Raw genomic sequence first — 9,759 nt, forward strand, 5'->3', positions numbered from 1 at the left:
TAATTAAGCCTAATAATAATTAATTAATTTTTAGAAATTTTTTTACAGTTGTCCTTCCAATTCCTAGCTATAATATATTTTTAAAAAAATTTATTTATCTTTTTTATAAGATAATTTGTTTAATTTTTAGATGCATTAATTATTATTATTTTTAAATAATTATTCTTTTTACAAAAATTAATAAAAAGTAATTAAGTGAAAAGTAATTAAGTGAACATTAAGATAATACAATAATAATTTTAAAATAATTAATATATTTAATTTGATTAATTAAATTAATTTTTCTATAGAGTGTAAATTAATTGAAAGAATAGTTATAGATAATAGTACTAAAATAAAACAGGCATTATATCACAGTTAATACTCATTGAAAAATTAATTTTTCTCATGATGGTCAGAGATGGCGAGAGTCCTTGGGGTTGGTTATGTTATGGCGTGATGGTGATGGAACTGACACTTAAGGGAGACAAATAGCGATGATGCTGATGGATCACACACACGTTTCAGCTCAAAACTTTGTTCACTTCCAAACTGCACTTTGAAGCAAACCCAATTTTCGCAGTCAATGCCGACAAACGACTTCTTAATCCTTTGTTTGGTAACCCTTCTCTTCTCCGTCTCCAGTGATTGCCAAAGATGACAACTTTTGGTCAAAACAAATCAGACCCACCAAAAAAGTTTTGATTTTTGTTTATAGTTTTAAAAATGGGTTTTTGTCATTTTCAATTTTGGTAGCTGTTCTTTTTAGTCTTTGTGCCTTTGAAGCTTTGCATTCTAGAACTAGTATTTGGTGGTGAACAACTTGAGCTAGTTGTCTGCGTGTTGTTGATGTTGAATTTTGTAGTTTGCCCATTTTTCTTCACTCTTTGATAATTGTGTCATTAAGTTATCCTAGTTGTTATTAGGATAGAGATTGAAAATGAAAATACAAAAAGATGTGGAATTTTGGCACATGTTGGAATGAGGGGGTTGCTCTATTCACCTGCCGTCCAACAAAAGAAATAAAATATTTTTTTTTAAAAAATATCCTTGAAAGATCTAGCAAAATGAAAAGTCTGAGCGGAAGTGTCAAAGTTATGTTGGTTTATCCGTTTATATAAGTTACTTATGCCTTTGCCATGGTAAAAAAATATATTAAGTATATGAGCACGATGATTGTAAAAGCTATAGTTTCTTCCCTCCACCTTTCTTTTAACCCTTTTATCTAGAGGAAGCAATATTTTATAAGAAACACTAATTGATGAAGAATAAATGCTTAGTTAACTTGGTTTTTTATCCACCTAATCCATGTTTCCGAAGATAGCTTTGAAATTATTATTTTGCTTTCATTGTCATACCTGGAAAATGTTGGTAGCAAGATGCAACAATTTAGTAGGTACAAGTATAACTTCAAAAGCTTGATGCTGTCAACTGGATTCAGTACATGAAAGAGTGTAAATTGAACAATATCTTATTCTCCAAAACAACTTAGATTTCTGGTTTTGGGTTGAAACAAAGCCTATGATATTTAATTTTTTTTTATGCCCAATACAAGAAGTTATAGAAGATATATCATTGACCTTTATTTGATGCCTAAAATTTAAATAGCTTTGTAGTCTGAAGTCTGAACAGAGTGCTTCCCTTTCCCTTAGGCAGCATGGGACACCAATGGATGTGCTTCATGAGAGGAAATTAGTTTAATAATGAATTGATCATTCTCATTGATTTTTACTGATGTGAATACAAGAGTTATGCAAGAATAAAGGTGCAAATGGGAAAAAGCAGTGCTGCTGTAACTCCATGGGACCACATGGCTGTGAAAAAATAAACACCACGTGCAGAACTAGCTGTGAATAACACGCGTATTACCTCCTCTCAAGCGGATAGTTTGGTGAAGATCAACCATGCTGAAAGGAGCAGGTAACAGAGCCTTAGTGAAAAGATCAGCTGCTTGATCTTTAGAAGAAAATATGAGGCAACTGCATGAGGCCGGAATAGCACCTCTCCTGCTCAATGTGACAGCTAGTTGTGAATAACACCCGTATTCAGATTCAGCATTACTAGTGAAGTTACTTAATTTTTTGTGTAAATTATAGTAGTTGTGAGATTGGTAAATCTTAGAAAAAAATTTACAGCTTAATAGAATTGTATGGTAGCTTGGTTGGTTATGCAATTAGGGCATGTTAAGCTACCTCTTATTTTTGAGAAGTAATCGTTTTTTTATCAGTAGCCATCTCAAAAAAGTGACAAAAACTGATTGTTTATCCAAAGTGAACTAATAAAGCTAATAAGAGTAAGCTGAATGATGTAGTTACAAGCTGTATATTCTTACCATTTCATGCATGGTTAAAGAAGAATTACTTAAATTTCAATTTGATAACTTACCATGATAATGTGCATTTCCTAGCTTGCTATGTTGACTATTTAGCACTGCATTGGACAGCTTAATGTTGAGTTTGGTAACAAAAGTAAACTATTGTGACTGTTTCTTATCTCTCTGTCTTTCTTCTTCCTTTTCAGGTGTAAAGATAACATTAACTCATGCTGCATTATTTATTTTTATGTTTTGTATATGTTATATATCCTCTTTATGCTAGTTCTTCTACTCTTTTCTCAATCAAAATATGTTGTTGTATTATTTAAGAAATTAATCTCCTTAGCCACTACACAAAATTGATGGCCTTCCTTGTATTGGCAGAAATTTAAATTTACCTTTTACCTCTTCTCAGGATAGTTTACTAGATTTAATTTTGAGATGAAAACGGGAAATAAAAAAAAAAGTTTCGTGAATGATGATGAATTTGATACATAGTATTTTACTATAATTAAATTTTTCTAAAAAAGGAAGGATAATTCAATGAAATTAGATAGGTTATCTTCACTATTCTAATCTATCAGTTGACATATCGTAGCAAGTGAAGTTCTTAATCCCTCATTACCTAGGCACAATGATCCAGGAAATTGGAAAGAAAGCTATTAATTTAGAAACAAAATTTGTATTCTTTGATTTTGGTGTTATTTATGAGTGATGCTACCTATTCACAACTTTGTACAATGAAAGCCTGAAATGCATTTCTGATTTCGAGTGGAGAAATGTCAAAGATATTAAGCCTTCTACCAAAAAGCCGGTAGAGATGTGGTAAGGATCTTTGCAGTAGTGATGATGGTCTTTACAAAGTGTGTTGAGTGATGGTGGTAGGGTAGTGATGATAAAGATGGGAATGGTACAGATTTTGGTGGTGATCAATGGCTGAACATAATAAGGACAGGCAACAGCTATGTATCTTGGCCTTGCTTAACTGCAAAGAGAGTTAGTGCATCAATAGTACAAGTTATAATCGAGTTTAATATGGTCTAACATCCATTTCATTTTGTCTATCAAATCAAAACATTGAAATAACTTATTTTTTTAAGATTTAATATGTTCTTCATTTTCAGAAAACCGGTGAGGTCGTGAGGATATAAATTCACTTGTATTGTTACTTTATATCTTCTTATTATAGTCTCTATCTCTAGTTCTATGTTTCTTGTACTTATTGTTTAATTATTTGATTCTTGATATTCTTAATTTTGTTCAGAACAATATATCCTTAATAATTGTCTAATAATGTTTGGAATCCAATAAATATAAACAAGTAAGAAATGAATCTTATGCATTAATATTTTTGTCCTTTGAAATTGTTGACCAGTTTTCTAACTAGTGAAGAGTATAACAAAGATTGGTGTTTTGGCATTGATGCGCTGATGCTGGTTGCAGTAAGAGCATTCACTTTACTCCCTCTTGGTTGGAAATTAACCTAGCTCAGTAAGAGTACCAAAGTAGGTGAAACATTACCTCGTTAAGATCTGTATTAAACAGTAAGTTTTCATATCTTACCCTCCTCCCCTTCCTGTTTATTGGATTCCCATCTCCTTCTTTTGGGGATTTTGGTAGAAATCACTCAATGGAATAAATCCTCCTATCTAAATGTACTTCATTCTTATAAACAGGCAATCAGAAAATATACTGCTTTATTTTTATTTCTATTGGCATTGTAGCACTACATGTATTTATCTACAACACATATATATGCCTCCTCATTTTATCTTAGGTTAAATCTTTTCATTCCACCTACATTATTTGTATACCAGTTTCAACTCTATCCATTCTTCAAGTTTGCTGTTTTAAAATTTAGTTACTATTCCCACTCTTTTCCATAACATTTACTTCTTTCCGTTTTCCTTAGTTCTCACACAGTCACTCCAATGCACATAAAAAATATTTAAAATATGATGGTGTACAATACAAAATGATGGAATTGTTTGCGTTCTTTACATAAAGAGTTGGGTTATTCTTAGTGGTGGAGTGGAGTTAATTATCTGGGTATCCTAAGATCAACTAACTGTGTTCAGAAATCAGTATCTCTATGACTTATGGAACTGCTGGCATACTAAAAGTGGATGGTAGGTTATCATAAGACTGAACATGTAAGGTCCGTTTTATGTGGAAGATGTGTTATAAGTAGGTAAAGATAATAAATAATTTTTTTCTCTTTATTAACTCTTCCTACTTCATTCTTCTAATCAATCTTGATTGTATTGGTTTATTGAATGTTGTTGTTATGAAAGCTTGTGTTCAGAATTTATGACGGTTGTTGAAAATGAAATTTTGGGCTCACTTTCGAAATGTGATGCTATGCATCGGACTCTAGGGTACAATGTCAGAATTTAACCTGGTTGTTTATTCATTTACTTCACAACTCAAAAAGAAGCCCTGCATTCGGCTCCTTTCTTGGTCATTGGATTTTTATAACTTAAGTTTTCTTGCTCAAGTTTTTTATTTTTTATTTTGTTATTTTTTATGTTGCCATATAGCATGTTAGTGAACATGTGCTGCATGCCTTGGTTCTTGTTTAGCTAGATTGGTGCTACGTTGTTAAGTGTCACATTGTGAATCACTCGTGGAAAATTTTAACGATAGAAGTCAAAATGCATTTTATTAGTTTTGGTATCATATTTAAAAAACACTGTTGTTATGAATAGCATTACAATAACTACATGTTTGGCAGCTCCATTAAATGTTAAAGCTGCACAAGTACAGAAACATCTTAGGAAGTGGATTTGATGCTATATTGCAATAATAGCTATGATTCAACGCTATCTTCATTCTTCACTATACAAAAAACTTTGGCGGGAGAGTCATTCTCCAATGACCCTTTACAAAATAAACTTTATAATAATAAAACTTCTATGTACACAAAATCTTCCACTGATTCTAGACTCTAGTGTGAAATTGTGTGCATGACTAAACAAAATTTAGAATGGTAAAAAGATTTAGAACGTCGTTATCAGCAACCTCCCAATTTTTTCGCGTTCATCAAATCTTGACTATGATAGTAAAGAAACTTTAGTGGATATGGTCCAGTGTGTAGGTCTGCTTCATTTGACAATTTTGGCCCGGAAAGTCAGCAAATACTACGCAACCTCACATTACTGTGCATGATGTCAGTGACGTGAGGAATTTTACTAGTGATGCACAAAAATCCCCTATATCAAAGATTCTACTACCATGGCTGCAAGAAACTTTGGTCGGCAGTTCTCACCTCAGTTGCTTTTGAACTTGCCTCTTTTTTTTTTTTTCTTTACCCATTAGGTTCACGTTGAGAGATACCTCACATGCTTGTTGAATCCAATGTCTTAATACCATGTACAAAGTATCCCTACTTTACTAATGAAATGTACATATCATGGATAAACCTACAGTCTTCTTCGCATGTAGCTTCCATCAATTTGGTCTTTGAATTTCAGAAAACCAAGTGATTCTTGTTACTCATCACAAATGGTTTTCCCTGTGAGGAGTGACGAAAATCACTGTTTTTTTTTTTTTTTTTAAGTTTTGGGATTAAAATCAAGTTTCACTAAAAGCACAAGGGTTGAGAACATATTTTACTCATTATAAAATAATGAGAAAAGTTCAATAAATAAAAAGTGAGGTTTTTGGAATTTTATGATGTTTGATAAATTTGGGTTGATAATAAAGATTGTGTTATTAGTGTGTTTTTCTTACTACTAAAATATTTGAACAAATTAGTATTATGTTCCTCATTTATTTATTTATTTTTATCGACAAATGTTAATGGTTAGTTTTTTTTGTTAGCAAGAGAATCAGATTAACGATCTTTTTGTTCCTTCTCTTTTTTCATTAATCATTCAATTCATCTTATATCTCGTTATATACATCATTTATATAATTTTCTTAATACATAAGAATTGATTTGCTGAGAACCATTTGAAATTTAAAATGAAATAAAATAAACTAATGCGGTCCAGCACCACTTGTAGGGGGAATGGGATTCAATTTGAAAGAGGGTGATGGGATTTCCGGGTTTTGGTCTATTTGTAATATTCTCATATCTAAATTATGTATGTTACTATTATATTTTGGTAGTAAGTGTATAGATCTATATAACTACGATTGTTGTAATTGATGGTTTCAACAACCGCAAAAATAATTTTATAAATCGTCAACAGCGTGGGCATTATTGACAAGAATCTTATTCTCAATGCGAGGGGTTGCGTTATGTGAGCTTGCGGGAGAATCATAAAAGAATATTTTGTGCCTTCACCCCTTCACCTACTTGACCAACACCAAGTTTTCCCTTTTGTGCCTTGTTCACTTCACTAACTCGACCAACGCCAAGTTTTATAATTCAATTATTCTTATCATGTCGAATATTTTTTTTTTAAAATGACAATGCATCAAGGAAAAAATTATAAGCGAAGAGATTAACATACATCCATAGTTTTTTATTTATTAATTTTTAGAAGACTAAAGTGGCTATCAATCATTATAACTAACATGCCTTTTGAGTAAACTATTAAAACAAAATCCGCTTTGCTTGCTTCTTATTAGAAGAAAAATTTATTGTCAAAAAGACACATTTGATATAGATTTCACAATAAAAATCCAGTTTTATTCCTTGAACCATATATACTCGAAGATGTTCAAATATCTATTTTCCTTATATCCTCACTTTCACCAAGAAGAATAATAATCTTTTGCTCCTTAACGTGAAAGGAAGAATTTCATAAATGGAGTATTGAGTTCTATGGAAAGAAGGATGCGAATCAAATCCATGTGCTGATGCCTCAAAAACTTAGGCACTACCATCCTTATTGCGAGGCTTGTATGCTTATACGACCCATAGGGTATAGCTTATTTTTTCATAAAGGTTATGATTAGATAATAAAGAACCTCTTCTCTAGCCACTTTCTTTGGATGCCCCCCTTTTGTATGTATTCTTTGGATTATTGTTACCATACTCTGGATCGTATTTTTGACTCAAAAAAATCATTTTCCTTTTGATAATTCTAAGCAACGGTCAACGTTATTCGGAATAGGAATTTTCATTTTCCCCCTTCATGATAACTATTCTCAATTTGACATAACAAAATAAAATAAAATAAGAAAACATTACTCATTTAATCCTTATAATTATTAAAATTTTATTTTTTAGTCTTACTTAAAAAAAATCATCAATTTCAGTCTCTATAATATAGGGAAGATTTTTAAGGGTGGAACTTAAAAAGTACAGTTTGTACAAGTACCAAATAAGTAATTATTCCATAAAATGAAGCACGTTAGTGAAGAAGAGTAGTACTAATTAATGAATAATAAACAGTTGCTTCTTATTAGAAAATTTATGAGCCCATACACAAAACAAACTTCCATATACACAGATCATGACTAGAAGGATATATAAAGATTTTTTTTTTACTGCCTACGGGGCTTCACAATTAATTTCTTACACTATTGAAGGTTTTGAGCAACTTGTAATCTAACTAATTAGGAAGCTTCACTGGTAGCAGGAGAGGGAGGACCAGTCACAGTGCCATTCTCCATTGTGAAATCAATGACAATGGGTGTCTCATCCATAGCTTCTTCCTCACTGCTGCTGCTGCTAGAGGTCTCCCCTTCAGACCTTTTTGCCTTCTTTCCCTTTCTTCCTTCCTTCTTCGTCTTGAATATGCGATACACAGCCATAGCTGACACCTACATTAGAGTTCAAAATTCAGTCATGATCAGACACACAAGACTCAAAAACCAAATGCAAGTTGGCACCATATATACTACTCATAAGCTTAATTGAAATATAAGACATTACTTTAAATGTGCTCAATTTTGATAAGAGTCATGATAAATGTCCATCCCATTTTGAGGTGAAAAAGAAGAATTTATTTTGATAAAGTGTCATTACAATTTATAAATGTTCTCACCCCTTTTTGAGGTAAAAAAAAGGGAGGGAGAGAAAGGTAGTAAAAGAAAAGAAAAAGTAAAAATTAGATGATAAAAAGAGGGAATGCATGCTTATAGTTTTTAGTAACAATGATAATGGATATTGTTCTATTGTTTACCATGGAAGGATGCGATTTCGAGACGAGGCGAAATTCATGCATCACCCAATTCGATTTGGCAAAACCATTGCCCTTGGCTTCCCAGAAAGCCAAAACGTTCTTTCTTGCAACAACCTGTTCTTTAGAGAGCTCAAAATCTTGAGCTTTCTCTATTGTTCTCCATTGACCGTTCCCGGCTTCTCTCTTGTTGAGGTTTTCGAACACACGGGTCCTCAAATCATGGAAGAAAAACCTCTGCCAATTCAAATTCTTACTACCACCTATGAAGAAAACACAGTTAGGAAAACAAACACAGATTAAACTCGACCAAAAACACACCATTTTTTTATATCCAACCGTTTGTTCATTCATGGGGCATGGAAAAATTGGATTTTTTTTAAGGCAAGACACATTGTTTACTGACAAAAGAACCATAAAAAACCAATAAATGACTAGGTTAACAAAACACTTTGAATTTTGAATTTGTAGGAAGGGCTTGGTTGATTCCGGCAAAACAGATCTTTAAAGAAGAATAATTGTCTTTTATTAACAATCATCATAATTACTCGGATGACTTAGTGACACTTGAGACTCACCATTTCTTTTTAAGGATATATTTTATGAAAATCGACTATAAGTCATTTCACACAAATTCAAGTGTATTATCAACAAAATTTTAAATATAGCTAAACTTCAGTTATTAATTTTATAATCGATCCAAAAGACCAAAAAGTATTTATACGAGTCCCACTAGAGAGTCAGATGGTTAAAAAAAAGCATAACTTTTTTTAAAGCAAATGGAAAGAAAGGATTTGTGTTTGTGTTCTAGACCAACCTCCTGGCAGCTCCCAAGGCACTGTTTGGTAAACATCACAGTCTTGAATGAGGTCATTAGGGGATGGTTGGGCCATGATCCTCTTCCTGAGATAGTAACCAGCAAGAATTTCATCACTTGGATCAAATCTGTATCCAACTGGGAGCTTGTAGGTCTTGCCTTCAATCGGGTTTAAGACTTCCATCTCAAAGACCTTTGCCTTTGGAGAAGAAGAAGAAGAGAAGGGAAGGGACTTGTTGTCTCAGCTCTTAGAGTGAATCACTGTGGCAAGGCATGATGTAAGGAATTTAATTTATAGATACAACAAGACATGCAGAGTGATGGATGTGTCTCTGACTAAGAGAGAGACAGAAAGAGATACCAGATGTGGAGAGAGAAAAGAAAATAAAATTGAAAGAACATAACTTGTGTGATTCGAAATCTTTAATTTCTGTTTGACTTGTGGAAGCAATTGACCGTTTTTCTATATATTTTATATTTTTCTCAAGAGGTGGATGAACGTTTTCACAAAAAAGAAATGATAGAATTTATTATACCTAATAAATAATTCATTAAATGCATTGAGTTGGCTT

The 9,759-nt window shown here is 32.3% G+C and overlaps 1 protein-coding gene and 1 long non-coding RNA gene across 2 annotated transcripts; one reads left to right on the forward strand and one right to left on the reverse strand.

Annotated features, from left to right (window-relative positions):
* Positions 1 to 374: 374 nt before the first annotated feature.
* LOC102663810 (uncharacterized) lies at positions 375 to 2,302 on the forward strand. Its single transcript, XR_418687.3, has 2 exons — positions 375 to 598; positions 1,632 to 2,302. It is a non-coding gene; the product is annotated as an uncharacterized lncRNA (long non-coding RNA).
* A 5,325-nt stretch (positions 2,303 to 7,627) lies between these two features.
* LOC100305869 (uncharacterized) lies at positions 7,628 to 9,452 on the reverse strand. Its single transcript, NM_001251015.2, has 3 exons — positions 9,188 to 9,452; positions 8,374 to 8,633; positions 7,628 to 8,011 (listed from the first exon to the last, which is right to left on the reverse strand). The coding sequence occupies exons 1-3, from the start codon at positions 9,369 to 9,371 to the stop codon at positions 7,805 to 7,807; spliced, it is 651 nt and encodes a 216-aa protein (NP_001237944.1). The 5' UTR covers positions 9,372 to 9,452; the 3' UTR covers positions 7,628 to 7,804.
* Positions 9,453 to 9,759: the final 307 nt, after the last annotated feature.

The sequence above is a fragment of the Glycine max genome, chromosome 16 (genome assembly GCF_000004515.6).
Source record: "Glycine max cultivar Williams 82 chromosome 16, Glycine_max_v4.0, whole genome shotgun sequence".
Lineage (NCBI taxonomy): Eukaryota > Viridiplantae > Streptophyta > Magnoliopsida > Fabales > Fabaceae > Glycine > Glycine max.

Bases quoted from the DNA above. Each gene is read 5' to 3' on its own strand.
- LOC100305869 (NM_001251015.2), bottom strand. From the start codon at position 9,371: ATGGAAGTCTTAAACCCGATTGAAGGCAAGACCTACAAGCTCCCAGTT. The intron at 8,634-9,187 runs GTTGGTCTAGAA...TTTTCTTCATAG, and splicing joins GCCTTGGGAGCTGCCAGGAG to GTGGTAGTAAGAATTTGAAT. The intron at 8,012-8,373 runs GTAAACAATAGA...ACTCTAATGTAG, and splicing joins CGAAATCGCATCCTTCCATG to GTGTCAGCTATGGCTGTGTA.